Below are 16,878 nucleotides of genomic sequence, written 5' to 3' on the forward strand. Positions count from 1 at the left end.
TGGTGATTGGTGATTCGGTCATTGGAAACAGTGGTGTTTGTTGGTGGTTACAAAAACTATGGTGACTACTGACTGGTCACTGGGAACCATGTTGATTGTTTAGTTTGAAATTTGTGATTATTAATTAGTGATTGGGAACAGTGGTGATTGGTGACTGACCATTGGTATCAAGGATGATTTTTAATGGGAGAAATGGGGGTTGGTAATTGGTCATTGGGGACCAGGGTGATTGTACATGGGTGCAATGGTGGTTGTAATTGAGAACCAGGTTAATTGGTGGTCATTGGAGTAAAAGGAAGAAAGAAAGAGAAAGCATAGTGAAATTTTTACTTTGCATATCCCAGTGATGTTAGAAAGCTGGGATCATAGTGCAGGGGTCAACCATTTTACCCCCTGGAGCACAGAGGGTTAAGGACCTTACTCAAGGACCCCAAGAATACCAGCTTTATGATACCGGTGCTTGAACCACCAACCTTCTGATCCTTAACCACCCAGCTATCACCTCCCATTAGGTGGGGGTTAGTCATTGGGTAACAATAGTGACCAGTGTCTGTTCATTGATAACAGCGGTGATGATTGGTTTTGCGAAACAATAGTAATCAGTGGTATTTAAGAACAATTGTGATCGATAATTGATCATTGGGAACAATAGTCGTAGATGGCTGGTCTTTGTGAAAAAGTGTGATGAGTGCTTTTTTTTGTCTGAACAATTGTGTTCAGTGAATTATTATTGTGAAATATTTCATTTCAGGCATTTTACATGCTGGTTGTAAGCTGAAATTACTTTTTGATGTCACTCTAAGCAGTCTAAACTATTTTTTAATGTGGCTGTTCATGCCGTTGTATTCATCATTGTGCAGATCACTAACTAGACAAGCAAAGTCTGCGCTTGAACTCAGAGCAACTGTGTTTTATTGCTGCCTGCTGGAATGTTTCAGTCCAAATGCTTGCCTGTGGTATCGTTGTGGCACACAGCCACTAACCTCTAACAGGAATAAAGAAAATAAAGCGCCATCCAACAAATGAACAACAGAATCACTAAACACACAAAATATATTGAAAAATAAATGTTTTGTTTTGTTTCCTTTCACTATTCTAATGAGTTCATCCACATCACACGTGGGAACAGACTTCTTATGGTATGTGAAAGGGTTTTTCCACCTGGCGTATTAACGCCATTTATCCCCCCTTAAAGCCCTAAGCTCTGTCTCGTCCCTTTAATTAAGACCGAGTTTAAAAGACCTTCCTCATAAGCAAATGCTCGTCCTCCTTTTTTGTTTTTCTCTGTCCCCTGTGGAGTCACTTTTGTCTCAGGCTTTTACTTCAAACAAAAGTCTTCCTGTCTGCCTTTGATAATTGTCCAAATTGGTCCCTGGCCTTGGGTGAGAAAAGCAAGCTGGGTTTAATGTGTGCCAGGGTTTTCGTCCTATGACGCTACATCATTTCAGCCATTTCATCACACGACTGTAACAAAAGAGCCTCAGGTCCTCAGTGTACAGTATTTCTTAGTTTTGGCTTGTCAGTGTCTTGAAATTGATGTGTGAATTGTGTTGTGTGTGTGTGTGTGTGTGTGTGTGTGGGGGGGGGGGGCAGATCAAGTACTCTGGATCAAGTACTTTGACTCTCAGTGTGATTTAGGAATAGGCCACCGTGAGAGTGCAAAGAAGAGATGAGCTCACACCTAGCCATATACTAACACCTTTACACACTGTTTATACACGAATGACTTTTAAATGACTCCCAAAGTCTTTTGGCACACAATAGATTTGTAAAAGATGAAAGCTGGAATTGGTTTGGATATTCTGTGAAAGATCTGGTGTTCCGATATGTCAATGATGGACCCATAATGTTTTGTCTGTGCAGCTTACATTCCAGACCCTGTCCAGGAGAACCCCTGCTACATAGGAAGCCATGATTGTGACACCACAGCACAGTGTGTGCCAGGAGAAGGAAAACTCTTTACCTGTGTATGTGCTACTGGATATACTGGAGATGGACGCAACTGCTATGGTAAGAGCAGAGAGAAGGTTCTTAAATTCACTTCTTTTCAATTCAGTGACAGATTTATTTATAGTCTATTTAGTATTAGCATGTTTGCCTGTCTATATGTATGTCTATCTGCCTTTCTGTCTGTCTTTCAGTTTCACTTAGGTTTTTGCTAATCAGAGATTAGGAGTTACATGCTCTGAGGTTCAGGTTTCCATAATACGCCACAGCATAAATCCACTCCTGTGAGTGAGCCAGAGTTTTGACATTCTGTTTACGCTGTGGAGTGTCTGGAATGATTTGGGGCTCTTCCCCTCTCTATCCTGGATCATCTTAATTCCTCTCTGGAGGACTACATGTGTCTTGTATTAATTAATCACAGGCCATTTAGCAGATAGTTTATTACCAGTTTTGGACGACTATGTCAGTCTGGCTAATGTGAGAAGATGCAGATCCAGAGTGCTTGTATAATGGTTATATTGATGAGACTCTGTTCTAAAAAATATGTTATTACACCGAATCATGCACACATTTTAGAGTATAAGTGCAGCTACAGATCACCAAAACAGTGTTAATGATTGGTAATCTACAAACTGATGAACAGATAAGAAATTTAAGCTGGGACAGTCGGTTGTCCAGCGGTCATTTCACACAATTTGTAATGCTGGACATGGATGATAAGGACTGGGTGGATTAAAAAAATATATTGTCGTAATGAGTCAGAAGTGTGACACCTCTCTGTACTACACAAGGGGAAGGAAAGGATGTTATCTCAAGCTGCTTGCTTGTTGGTGGGGGTGGGGTGTGTGAGGGGGTTAATGAGCTTGTTTGAAGAGGAGCGAAAACCCGGGGCTTCACACGTCCCCTTTGAAAAGCAGTGTCATGGTGTCCTAAAACAGCTGTCTCTTTTATCTGTCTCTCACCTTATGTAATCTGCTGCCTCTCACACATAAGCTATAGACCTCATATATATATATATATATATATATATATATATATATATATATATATATATATATATATATATATATATATATATATATATATATGAGGTGGTATAAAAAGTTGTGAAACTCTGTTTACAAGAAAGTACTTTATTTATCTACATTTACACCCTTTCACCTTCAAAATAGACCCCTTGCACAGCAATAAATGTGCCACATGTGCTACTCGGAACTCTTCAAACCACTTGTTGCTGCATCGCTGTATGTCATGTCAAATGTCCCTGTGGCAGATTTGCTCAGTTCAACGCAGAATTTCACGTTCGCTCTTTGTTTAACCTTGCTGTCCATGATGAAATCGCAGGGGTAGTAACGCACGAGGTCAGAATAGCACCAGCTAGCACCATTAGTCTCAAAACATTTGCTATCACCTCGTATGTCTACTATGTCCTACCTAAATCTGCGTTTACTCTGCGTGTCACTGTGGGTTTTTGCAAGATGATTACTTGTCACCCTATTTGACATGATCTTCAGAAAACCGGGTTGCATAAACAAACAAGAACGTGCCACAATAGTGGTAATGTTATGTCTGCAAACAAGGTTATAAAATTAGAGGTACGAGGAAAAAGCTTTAGTCATGCTTGGCTGTAGAAATTAGCTGGAGGATATCCAAAAAGACATACTCTCTGAGACCACACTTCAACCAAGCATGTACTTTGCTTTTGCTATTGCTAGTACCTTATTGTTCTCTGTTGTTCTTTTATCGTGGGTAAAAAATTACCAGCAGCTGTAAATACTACTTTATGTGTAAAAAAAAATGTATGTTGATCTCAACCCAAGGCCAAACACTTATTTTAGATTGTGTGATTTTTGCCAGTGATGGCAAAATTCTATAGTCAAAAATGTACAGTGTTTGTAGCCCTTTAATTATATGCCGAAATTATATGCAACAAAAGCTGCGATTTTGCCTTTGTTTGCTTTTTTTTTCACAGCAACGGTAAATTTGGTAGATTTGTGCATTTTGCGTGCAAACTGTTCGCGGAAGAGTGAAACTTCAACACCTGCTATAACTCCTAATCTGGACCAAGAATGTACAAGGCAGTGAGAGAGAGAAAACAAGGGAGAAGATATAGAACATGAAAAAAATGTGAGTTGTGAGTGTGAGAAGGAGGGGGTCTTACACACAGACAGGGTTATTAACAGTGATTAAAACCAGGCCTCTTTAGTCAGCTCCAGCTCCCACACATTCCCACAGGGATGTGGTCCTTCTCTGGTCTCCTTCACTCATCAGACATGGCATGACCGCAGACCATGGTTTCTCTCCACCAACAGATCGACAGGACAGGACAGGGCACACACGTGCACACACCAGAAACAAAATAACTTTTAGCATACGCTTGCCCGAATTCGCTAAATGTTCACATGTGTAGTAACAAACTTCATAACAACTGCAGATATACAATCTAGGGAAGTTTAGGGAGAACGGTGTCTGTCTCTTGTTGTTCCCTGGCGAGAATCTCCCGTTTGGCACACTAAAAAGGTCAGTGCTCCCTGTGACTGTGCGTGCAGCCTTGTGCTGCCATCTGTTGGCGTGTTACAAAACTAGTCTCAAAACCTTTTGATACCACCTCATACATGATAATCAATAAACCTTTCTAAAGGCTTTCGATCTCTACTGGAACTTTCTTTGACCTCACTATATGTTGGACTTCGGATTTTATTCATTGTATACTTTAGTAACATGCTTTTTCTTCTCAAATGCTATTAGAATTTAATGCTCAATACTGTGTGAAGACACAGTGTCTTTATCTCTCTTTATTCTCTCGCTCTGTTTTAGATGTGGACGAGTGTGCCGAAGGTCTGAGCTCCTGTGGGGGTCATGCACAGTGTGTGAATTTGCCAGGAAGTCACAGCTGCCAGTGCCAGAGCGGCTTTGAGTATAGACATGAGAGTCACACCTGTATAGGTAACACTCCCTGAATTCAATGTTTCTCCTTCTGTAATACAATCCAACTCTACAAATTGTTGGTACAAGATAATGGTGCTTCCTCCTCTTGGCATTGTTCTAGTACCAAATTTTCAAAATCAGGACCAAAGGGAATGATTGGATTGAAGTGACTGATAGAAGTCAATGCACAGACATATCAGCTGTTATTGTGGTATGGCTCATTTATTAAGGTTTTAAAATAGAGACTGAACTCCAATAGAGCCCATGCTGTATGAAAATAATCGGTAAAGAGTTTACTCTTAGCCACAATGCGCTAGTTGCCCAAACTAGGCAAAGTTATCCTGAACACTTCCCATGTTAGTTTGTTGTGGGGTTGTTTTTTCGGTTTATTAATGTGTTTTGCGCATACAGGCCACCGTTCTCCTCCCATGTAAGACACTGTAATGAAGTAAACGCACTGGCCACTAATGGTACCGCTTTTGCTGTCAATACGACTTGAAAAATCACTGAGAACTTATACCCTGAGGTTCAAAAGCTCCAATTTGAGCCGATTTTCCCCACACTCGACAAACATGTACAGTATCAGAGTGCTCTATGTAACTGGAAATAATCAGGTCTTGTCACATGTAATCAAGGCCTTGTTTGGTTTTGGGCTCTTGACAATCTTTCCAACGTAATGTTTAGAAATAAATATTTTATGCTCTGGGTAGGATTTTGATTTTCAGATATAAAGTAAAACCAGCTGCTTTTTCCCCGTTCATCCATCTGGGTTTTGAATATCCGGGTAATCAGTGCAGTGATATTACAAGTTGTTGGACTAATAGTGTGTCAGTGTGACACATGTTGAAAGTTAGTGTGAGGTGTGTGTTTTCTTGGAAAGGGTTAGTGCGTTACAGATGTTCGGTGTTGATTCAGACGCACGGTTTCTGGACCCAAGCCTAAAGGCAGAACAGGAGAGAATGAAGGTCTCTAGGTGAAAGGGGTCGAGGTGTAGCTTTGAGGCAAAGGAGAGCCAGAAGAAGGGGGAAGGGTACTTTGTGAAACAATGGTCTAATGTGCTGGGCAGGGGAATGCGTGTAGGAGAATTCAACTGAAGATTCTCGACAGGGAAACTTTGCTCGGGCAATCAAAATGGCTTCTTCATTCAAATGAACACATAAATTAAGAATATTTTCATTACTCTATTTTGTTCGATAGTTTACCCATCATCTTTTATTCACAAGCCAGGTTATTTTCAGTTTTGTCTGCATGATTAACAACACTCATTGTGGTGAAAAGTGGGATCTAGCCTTCGAGCCATCCATAACCAGATCCAAAGATTCTTTAGTTCTTTAGCTTGTCCAGCTCTTACACACCATCTGATTACATTTCTGAAGCCTTAATGTTGATGCAATTATCCTCACAAAGATCATAGAAATCATAACTGGCATCATAACTAGCCAAACGGAATTTCCATTATCCAATTACTGGTTGCTCTTTCATAAAAAAATGCAAATTCAGCAATTCCTGACGAACTTAATTCTTGGTAGATTTTATGAACTGGTCTAGTTTCATTTTCTTCTCTTTCCTCATATCAGAGCCATACAGAGTTAATATTTAAATTGCCAACTTCTAATGTTAGCGTAGCATAGGAATGCCATAAAGACCCTGTTGCAAATGTATTCTTGGTGATGTTTACGCATGACCTCTCTTGATAATTTCCTGGCACTAATAGGACACATCCTAATGAATTACATCCGATGTTACCACTTCCTGTGTAATTATCACTGTGTGTATGTAACGTGTGAAAGGGGCTATAGTTAGATGGGTGTATGTAATTCTGGATCACATACAAAGTGTATTTAAATATTTGAATTGCAGATGTTGACGAGTGCCAAAGACCTCCGTGCCACCATCATGCTTCCTGCACCAACACTGCAGGCTCCTTCCAGTGCAGATGTCAGCCTGGGTTCCACGGAGATGGCTTCCAGTGTCACCCTCAGCATAGTCTGTTTAAATGCCTTGTTCTTTATGATTTTTTAACTGATATGCGACAGATATAGTGTTACAAGTGCTTTTTTGGTTCCTAGATCTGTCTTTTTTCTCACAGTTGATGAAGGAAGACCTAAGACTCAGTGTGAGCATCACAGAGACAGTGTACAGAGTGGAGTGGACGGTATACCAATGGTAGGAGCCTTTGTCCCACAGTGTGACGAGGAAGGTCTCTACAGGCCTCAACAGTGCCATGGTTCTACAGGACACTGCTGGTGTGTGGACAGTAGGGGGCAGGAGAGAGTGGAAACCCGCACCCCACCTGGTACCCCACCTGTCAACTGTGAAACTCCAGGTAAGCGAGTCAGATCCATGATTCTTTTTTATGAGGTACTCTCCAGACCAATGTATTTCATGAAACAGACAAGTTTGTGTTCAATCCTAAACTTTCAATTTCTCTCTCTGCATCTATGCCTTCTCTGGTTTCTTTGGTTTCCTCCAACCTTGCAAAACATGGCAATTGTTGGCTTTGTAATTTTAAAATTGTTTTAGAGTATGATCGAGTGTGTGGCTGTGTGTATAGTGCCCAGTGATAGACTGGTCTCCAATCTTATGCCAGGCTCACACTGCGTGATTTTAAATAGTCCTTTGCGATCGTTACTTGTCAGACTGTACAAACATGTTCCCTATGTCACACTGTAGGATCTAAGTTGTCATAATGTCAGACTGTATGATATTAAAAGATCCTACAGACACTTTTTTTCCCTCGGTGACTCCATAATTTCCTTAATTTCCATAATTAATTTTTTCCCAATGAAGACTGTTAAACACTTTTTAAACTTTAATGTTGTTTAAGTCGTATTCAGATATTCCTGTTTACGTGACTTCCCAAACAAACCCACAAGTTATTGCCATTTTGATGGATCACCATTGCGATAAGATTATCTGCAACAGCAGGGCGGTAATTGCTCCATTTACTGCGCTACAGCTACAATTTCCAGATGTTGGAACTCTGTAGGTCCTTTTTTTAAATATAGACACTGGTTGAAACAGTCACTTAGCTCATGTGGCTGTCATATTGTGATAAGATCCACCTCGCCAGCTGAGCAGACTGAAGCCAAGCTTCTTGTTTTGCAACACATGCAGGATGTCCTCTGTCATTGAACTTGCATCCGTTGGGGATGTTTGTAATCCTTACAGTCTTTACTTTTCAACTCTTTAGAACGTCCTAAGACTCAGTGTGAGCGGCACAAGGCCAGCGTTCAGGACAGAGGTGTGCCAGGTGCCTTCCTCCCCGATTGTGATGAGGAGGGACAATACAGGTCTCAACAGTGCCACGGTTCTACAGGACACTGCTGGTGTGTGGACAGTAGTGGGCAGGAAAGAGCGGGTACCCGCACCCCACCTGGTTCCCCACCAACCAACTGTGATGCGCCAGGTAAACGTAATCTAGGTTATACGCTATTATACGCTAGCTTCACTATGTATGAAAGTAAAAAACTCCCTTTGGCGATATGCCCATTGACGTCAATCAAAGCTTAGTCCTAAAAATAACAGCCTGGGACTGTTGCCAAGAGCTACTGAGTAGATTGCCTTTAGTATTAAGACTTTAGATAAAACCAAAAGGCCATATTTAACTGATTATGATGATGATCTAAACAATTTCAGGCTCTGATCAGACCCACCTCATGTAAACACATCAGCTTTAAAACCAGCTTATAAGTTTTTAGTGGTGTTTAATTATGTGATGGCCAAGATCTGTGTATAAAATACGTTTCTATCTTTCTCTCATGTATCACTGTTCTTACAGAACGTCCTAAGACGCAGTGTGAACATCACAGAGATAGCATCCGGGGCGCAGCTGATGGTTTACCGCTGACAGGAGCGTACGTCCCTCAATGTGATGAAGAAGGGAACTACAGACTTCAACAATGCCACGGTTCAACAGGACACTGCTGGTGTGTGGACAGTAGTGGGCAGGAGAGAGCAGGCACCCGCACCCGACCTGGTACCCCGAGTGTCAACTGTGATGCTCCAGGTAAGGGGAACTACATTAAAACCTGCAGTTGATACTTCGTAGGAACCATTTCAGTATTTGTCTTTTTCAAGATTTTAACAGAACAAGTGTAATTTATTGTAAATCTTGCTGTATTAGAGCCAGTGGTTGATATATAGATTGAGGGATATAAAAAGACAAAACACCTGATTAGATAAGTGTCGAAGCACATCATAACGACTGCAGATGTTTTATGACAGGTGTAGTGCCTTCCACATTTAAGCAAGTAACATCCTTGTAAGCCCTATGGCATGTTTAAAAATTGCTTAGCATGCCCAGTTGATCTTATTATTGGATCAAGATAGCAAGAAGAAAAACTCTAAGTGACTTAGAGAGAGGGTTTATTATTGGGGCCAGATGGAAGGTAGACTAGCTGTGTTTAATTAGAAACAGTGCATCAAGTTATATCTGCATTTAGATGTATGGGAATTACATAAATCATGAAAACTGACTGTAGAGTTTCTGTTGAATAATCAGTTGAGAAAGGATTTTTATGAGATTTCATGACTTTTTTGTTTTAACTGATAACTGTTAAGTAGCTTTATGTAAACCATTGTAATATTTAAAAACCTACACTAGCTTTAATTCCTTGGGCGTCTTTGCTTTAGCGCTGTCTTTTTTAAATTTGATGGGAAGACCAACACAGGTTGAACGTACAATTTTGCGACCCTATGAATCATCAAAAATATAAAAATTTTCCCATGGCATTTCAATTTTTTACAGAGTTCAATTGTCTCCGTGTTAGAGTGTGTAATATAGATGTTTGTGTTGTTTCAAAGCCCAATTTAAGCTCTTACACACATGTACACTGTAAAGTTTATATGTTACGATAGTGTACATTACTCTATGTACTGTCATTTGTTACATAATACAGTTACACTGTACTACCTCATACTAACCACCATTCTTTAAGACTCCTAGGTAGGCTAGGCCTTGTCTTCTCGTTCAAGTTAAGGTGGATCATCGGAATTCATCTTAATTGTTCATTTAAAAATGCATTTAATATTAAAGCATTGATACCAATTGTACTTTTTTCTGTGTTCATTTCCATTTTTTTCTCACGCATTACTGTTTACACAGAACGTCTCAAGACACAATGTGAGCATCACAGAGATAGCGTCCGGGGCATAAATGGAGGTTTACCGCTGACAGGAGCGTACGTCCCTCAGTGTGATGAAGAGGGGAACTACAGGCCTCAACAATGCCACGGTTCTACAGGACACTGCTGGTGTGTGGACAGTAGTGGGCAGGAGAGAGCAGGCACCCGTACTCCACCTGGTACCCCAAGTGTCAACTGTGATGCTCCAGGTAAGGGGAATGAACCTGAACTGGACTGCAGGCGAATCTTCTCAGGGACCAAACTTTTTTTCAAGTTTATAACTTCCATCTGCAGACTTTGCAGTCTTGTCCTAATTCTGTTTTCTAATGAGCTAATTGAGGAACTCCTTTAATACTGTTTGGAGCTGATTAAAAAAGATCCCAGCTTATGCTCTGTTTAAGGAGATTATATGGTAGCAAGCGAGGACACTTAGTAACGTGGTCAGGCTTGGCATGTGACAGTGTACTTTTCTCACCACAGTCAGAAATGCCTGCTTATTTTAGACTTGCAGCTTCACGACCGCAGTCGACGAAGTAGGATTTGAAATATTTTATGCAAAAATATATTGGCTGTTTAACCTTGAACTAACAGTCGGCAGTAACCTTTTTTTTTTTTTTTTACTTTTTTGTCAATAATTTTGTGACCATTAACAATAACATCATCGACCCCATTAATCATATGCAGTCCTCAAGCTGAAGACATTATCAAACTTACATTATTCACAGCCCCATACAGTGCCTGTCAAACGTTTAGAAATGTAGTGCAATATGGTTTTTGAAACACATGCATGTGTTTGCTTTTGTTTATTTGCAACAAATTAGTTAAAAAGGCTCATTGATACACGTGGGGAGCGAAGGCTGGTCCGTGTGATCCGATCCAACAGACGAGATCCTGTAGCTCAAACTGCTAAAGAAGTTAACCAACACAATATTAGGCAGATGGTCAAATTGTTATGCCTGATCAGTGTATGTTATATAATAGCTTTTGTAGCCTTGAATTATAATGAAGTGTCCACTATATACAGCCATGGGACTGGGTTGTTACTCTAAAATTGATAGAGACTTCAGCAGCCCTGTTCTATACATTTCCCAATCGCTTAGTCATAGAATTTGCCAAGATAATCTATAAAGTTACAATAGAAGGCATGCAAGCCTCTTAGAATAACCTTGTCCAAATAGCAGCAAGGTTAAACAAAAACACTAGAACAAAGTGCAAAAAACAAACATTACATTCTTGTGTATTTTTAGATGCACTAACACACTATGGCAAAAAAGACTACATAAAGAAAGGCCATACGCCAAAATACAATTGACATTAAGTCTCAGCAGCCGATCTCCTTCTGAAGGATCACGCAGAGACAAAGGGCAAGGAATATCATGCTTGTGCTCTGCATCTGCAGGACCTCCATCTGCCTTGACTTTGGAGGACCTTTTTCTAAAAGGTTGAAAGCCTAAAACGTTGAAGGGAAACAATCCAGAGGTTACAGAGGTCGAAATTACTCCATATGTTATACTCTTTCCCACAACATGGATGGTTTGGAATGGCCAAGGATCTTTTAACCTACAAATGAATCAGAATGCTTGCTCAACTTTACAGCTTTTTGTTTCAGATTTTTTTGTGTCAATGCCAGTTCCTGACCAGATTTAACATCAAATGTGTACTGTAATGGTAATAAACACAAAACGGAAGATTAGGTCAACTTTAAGTTTAACTTCAGCCAGGGGAATCCCAAATGCTACACCTTAAATCTTTTGAGAAATCTGGCAGGATATTTGAACAGCTAAAATGACATCCAACTCCTTGTACATTTGTATTGGGGATATGCCTATTAAAGCACATCAAAGCCTATTTCTAAAATTAACAGCCTTGTGAGTGTTGCCAAGAATAAAAAAATGGACTTCAGTATAAACACTTTAGGTAAAATCACATGTCCATATTTAACATCCTCTGATTATACATAGACAATGACAAGACTATGTTTTACATAAAATACGTTTCTATCTTTCTCTCATGTATCACTGTTCTTACAGAACCTCCTAAGACGCAGTGTGAACATCACAGAGATAGCGTCCGGGGTGCAGCCGATGGTTTACCGCTGACAGGAGCGTACGTCCCTCAGTGTGATGAAGTGGGGAACTACAGACTTCAACAATGCCACGGTTCTACAGGACACTGCTGGTGTGTGGACAGTAGTGGGCAGGAGAGAGCAGGCACCCGTACTCCACCTGGTACCCCGAGTGTCAACTGTGATGCTCCAGGTAAGGGGAACTAGTAACAAGTAACATCTTAGCCTGCTCTATGGCATGTTGCTAAGCATGCCCAGTTGACCTAAATATTGGATCAAGATGGCAAAAACTCTAAGTGACTTGGAGAGAGGGTTCATTATTGCGGCCAGATGGTAGGTAGACTGGTTGTGCTTCATTAGAAACAGTGGATCAAGTTATATCTGCATTTCGATCTATGGAAACGACAGTAAAAAAAAAGTAAACTGGTTGACAACCAGTGGCAGGTACCTGCACCCCACCTGGTACTGCAAGCATCCACTGTGATGCTCCAGGTAAACCCTGGTAAAAACAAGTACATAAGGGTTCCTATCTTATAAAATCTTAGAATTATAAAGTTAACTCAGAAATACTCTGGAGCAAATCAAGCTTGTCATATGCTATGAGTACTGGACTGGTTGGTGGATGGTGAGCGTGGGCCACACATGCATTGTAGCATTAGTGGAACTGCAAAGCAGGAATTTGTTCCAGCTGTTCCTCATATCCTGGAAGGTTCCTGCCTACCAGCAGAGCGACCGAGAGACTTATAATTAAACGAGTAAAGAAAGCCGAGCGTTCAATTCGTCTTAAATTCAGGATTATGACAAGTATGAGTCATACAAACATACCATTAAAAATTTTCTTGCTGACCTGAGGCGGAGAGTTTGTTACTAGCAGGTTTCTTAGTGCTTTAGTGGTACACATAAGCCCAGCCTAATTTAGCTTCAATAATTATTGGAACTTCTACCATCTACAGGCTATTGATCCTCTGGATCAAATGCCATTGTGTTCCTTTTATCATTTGCATTATTAAAGCCCACTTTTAGAAGTGGGTTACTTTAGGCAGCCCACCCTCTGTGAATGAGAAAACTTAGTTTTTGCTGGCTGTTGTCCAGAGCATAATGGTCTCAGCTTGCATCCAGCAGAGATGGAAATCATAGACCCTGCTCTTTAGGGATTTGCTCCAGCACATCTGCATAGATTTTGTTCTGTACATCTGCACAAATTTTCATGTCTTCCTCCCAGCTGTGTTCTTGTCCTTAGAACACAGGCAGACCTCCTTTGTATCCTCACAAAAAATCCAGTATTAATAGAATCTGCAACTTTCACATTCTTGTTCATTCAATCTAGGAGATTTACTTTCTGTTTTTTTCTCATTCTGTACTTCATCTAGAACGACCAAAGACTCAGTGTGAGGAGCACAGAGATGGTTTGCAGGCTGGAGTGGATAGTTTGCCTGTGGTGGGAGCCTTCATTCCTCAGTGTGACGAAGAGGGTCATTACAAGTCATTACAGTGCCACGGCTCTACTGGACACTGCTGGTGTGTGGACAGTAGGGGGCAGGAGAGAGCGGGCACCCGGACACGACCTGGTACTCCACATGCCAACTGTAATGCTCCAGGTAATCACGCCAGTCAAATGGAGTTTATATGAATCTCGACTACAAATGTTTGGGCATTTGTGGGTTTGTAGCACAGACTTCCAAATCACTATATGATCTTGTATAGTGGAGCTGGTGTGAAAGCTACAAACTGTTTGTTTTTCTCTCTCCTTGACGTCACCGTTCACGTAGAACGTCCTAAGACTCAGTGTGAGCAGCACAGAGAAAGTGCGTACGGCAGAGCGCATGTGGATGGATTACCTGTGCGGGGAGTCTTCGTCCCACAGTGTGATGAGGAAGGTCATTACAAGTCGTTACAGTGCCATAGCTCTACAGGATACTGCTGGTGTGTGGACAGTAGGGGGCAGGAGAGAGCGAGCACCCGTACACCACCTGGTACATCGCATGCCAACTGTGACGTGCCAGGTAAAAATTACCATTAACCAATCATTTTTTGTTTATCTCCACTGTTGTCAATTAATTGGAATTGGAGGTTATGCATCTTAAGGTACCAGTAGGTGATCGGTTTGGTGTTTTTTATCGACTAAAAGGTGAGAAGCATGATTACCCAGGTTGATTACAAGTGTACTCCTAAATGTATGAATGGTGTCTTATTGACACTTCCAGGGTGTCTGTGGGTATGTTGCTGAGATCTCACTGTTTAAACTCATGTTGCAGAGCTGATATCAATCTTTGCAAACTTGTGCAGTTTCTAGAGTTGTTGCAAAAATCAATGGTTCCATCGGGTTTTGGCACCATGAAAACGTGATTCAAACATGGGCTCTGTAGTCAGTTGGTGTGATGTGATGAATGTACTCGCTCTTCCAATCTGCGTCGTCTTTCATCTAGAACGTCCTAAGACTCAGTGTGAAGAGCACAGAGATGGTCTGCAGGCTGGAGTGGATGGTTTGTCATTGGAAGGAGCCTTCATTCCTCAGTGTGACGAAGAGGGTCATTACAAGTCATTACAGTGCCATGGCTCTACTGGACACTGCTGGTGTGTGGACAGTAGGGGGCAGGAGAGAGCGGGCACCCGGACACGACCTGGTACTCCACATGCCAACTGTGATGCTCCAGGTAATCACGCCAGTTCAATGTAGTTAATATAAACCTCTACTACGAATGTTTGGGCATTTGTGGGTTTGTAGCACAGACTTCCAAATCACTATATGATCTTGTATAGTGGAGCTGGTGTCAAAGCTACAAACTGTTTGTTTTTCTCTCTCTTTGACGTCACCGTTCACCTAGAACGTCCAAAGACTCAGTGTGAGCAGCACAGAGAAAGTGCGTACGGCATTGCCCATGTGGATGGATTACCTGTGCGGGGAGTCTTCGTCCCACAGTGTGATGAGGAAGGTCATTACAAGTCGTTACAGTGCCATAGCTCTACAGGATACTGCTGGTGTGTGGACAGTAGGGGGCAGGAGAGAGCGGGCACCCGTACACCGCCTGGTACATCGCATGTAAACTGTGACGCTCCAGGTGAATACTACGATTAACCATACATTTTTTGTTTATCTCCACTGTTGTCAATCACTTGGAATTGGAGGTTATGCATCTTAAGGTACCAGTAGGTGATCGGTTTGGTGTATTTTATCGACTAAAAGGTGAGAAGCATGATTACCAAGTTTGATTACAAGTGTACTCCTGAATGCATGAATGGTGTCTTATTGACACTTCCAGGGTGTCTGTGGGTATGTTGCTGAAATCTCACTGTTCAAACTCATGTTGCAGAGCTGATATCAATCTTTGCAAACTTGTGCAGTTTCTAGAGTTGTTGCAAAAATGTATGGTTCCATCGGGTTTTGGCACCATGACAACGTGATTCAAACATGGGCTCTGTAGTCAGTTGGTGTGATGTGATGAATGTACTCGCTCTTCCAATCTGCGTCGTCTCTCATCTAGAACGTCCTAAGACTCAGTGTGAGGAGCACAGAGATGGTTTGCAGGCTGGAGTGGATGGTTTGCCTGTGGTGGGAGCCTTCATTCCTCAGTGTGACGAAGAGGGTCATTACAAGTCATTACAGTGCCACGGCTCTACTGGACACTGCTGGTGTGTGGACAGTAGGGGGCAGGAGAGAGCGGGCACCCGGACACGACCTGGTACTCCACATGCCAACTGTGATGCTCCAGGTAATCACGCCAGTTCAATGTAGTTAATATAAACCTCTACTACAAATGTTTGGGCATTTGTGGGTTTGTAGCACAGACTTCCAAATTACTATATGATCTTGTATAGTGTAGCTGGTGTGAAAGCTACAAACTGTTTGTTTTCTCTCTCTTTGACGTCACTGTTCACGTAGAACGTCCTAAGACTCAGTGCGAGCAGCACAGAGAAAGTGCTTACGGCATTGCCCATGTGGATGGATTACCTGTGCGGGGAGTCTTCGTCCCACAGTGTGATGAGGAAGGTCATTACAAGTCGTTACAGTGCCATAGCTCTACAGGATACTGCTGGTGTGTGGACAGTAGGGGGCAGGAGAGAGCGGGCACCCGTACACCACCTGGTACATCGCATGCGAATTGTGATGCTCCAGGTAATCACAAGTTCACCAGTACACCAGTTCATTGAAATCGATTTTATCCCCAATGAAAGGCAAATGTAAGGCATATATGGGTACATAGAACAAACTTCCAAGTCACTGCATGATCTTGTCTAACGGAGCTGATTTTAAACTCGTACAGTTTTCAGAAAGCCATTCCAGAAGCAGACAGTCACATTGGATTTTGGCACCATAACAAAAGGCTCAGCCATTGGCTTTTGACTGAGTTGGTAAAGTGTAATGAATGTAACATCTTTCTCTCCCTTTGATGCCACCCTTCATGTAGAACGTCCTAAGACTCAGTGTGAGCAGCACAGAGACAGTGCATACGGCAGAGCGCATGTGGATGGTTTACCTGTGCGGGGAGTCTTCGTCCCTCAGTGTGACGAAGAGGGCATTTACAAGTCATTGCAGTGCCATAGCTCTACAGGATACTGTTGGTGTGTGGACAGTAGGGGGCAGGAGAGAGCAGGCACCCGTACACCACCTGGTACCCCACATGCCAACTGTGAAGCTACAGGTAAATATATGCTCAGTAAAAGCTGTTCTTCAGTGCAAACCCTACCAGATTAAACCCAGAATTATGTGTGTAGGTTAATATTTTGGATAATTTTGGATTAATTTCGACGTTGGAGTTTCGATCCTATCAGATTTTAGACATCACATCATGTGTTGCCAGAGCCAAAGGTATC

The 16,878-nt window shown here is 41.8% G+C and overlaps 1 protein-coding gene across 6 annotated transcripts in view; it reads left to right on the forward strand.

The window, feature by feature from the left end:
• Positions 1–16,878, forward strand: part of nid2a (nidogen 2a (osteonidogen)) — a 42,272-nt gene that overhangs the window by 16,408 nt on the left and 8,986 nt on the right. Inside the window, exons 9-23 of one of the 6 annotated variants that reach the window (XM_083550350.1) lie at positions 1,864–2,010; positions 4,765–4,893; positions 6,736–6,861; positions 6,965–7,201; positions 8,069–8,284; positions 8,657–8,884; positions 9,983–10,210; positions 12,032–12,259; positions 13,437–13,664; positions 13,836–14,069; positions 14,493–14,720; positions 14,892–15,125; positions 15,549–15,776; positions 15,947–16,180; positions 16,473–16,706. In XM_083550350.1, coding sequence (XP_083406476.1) covers positions 1,864–2,010; positions 4,765–4,893; positions 6,736–6,861; positions 6,965–7,201; positions 8,069–8,284; positions 8,657–8,884; positions 9,983–10,210; positions 12,032–12,259; positions 13,437–13,664; positions 13,836–14,069; positions 14,493–14,720; positions 14,892–15,125; positions 15,549–15,776; positions 15,947–16,180; positions 16,473–16,706 — 3,159 coding nt within the window. The remainder of the gene's footprint in view (positions 1–1,863; positions 2,011–4,764; positions 4,894–6,735; positions 6,862–6,964; positions 7,202–8,068; positions 8,285–8,656; positions 8,885–9,982; positions 10,211–12,031; positions 12,260–13,436; positions 13,665–13,835; positions 14,070–14,492; positions 14,721–14,891; positions 15,126–15,548; positions 15,777–15,946; positions 16,181–16,472; positions 16,707–16,878) is intronic. The other 5 variants (XM_083550352.1, XM_083550351.1, XM_083550353.1 and 2 more) reach the window with 5 other exon arrangements.

This window comes from Silurus aristotelis, assembly GCF_946808225.1.
Source record: "Silurus aristotelis genome assembly, chromosome: 9".
Taxonomy (NCBI): domain Eukaryota; kingdom Metazoa; phylum Chordata; class Actinopteri; order Siluriformes; family Siluridae; genus Silurus; species Silurus aristotelis.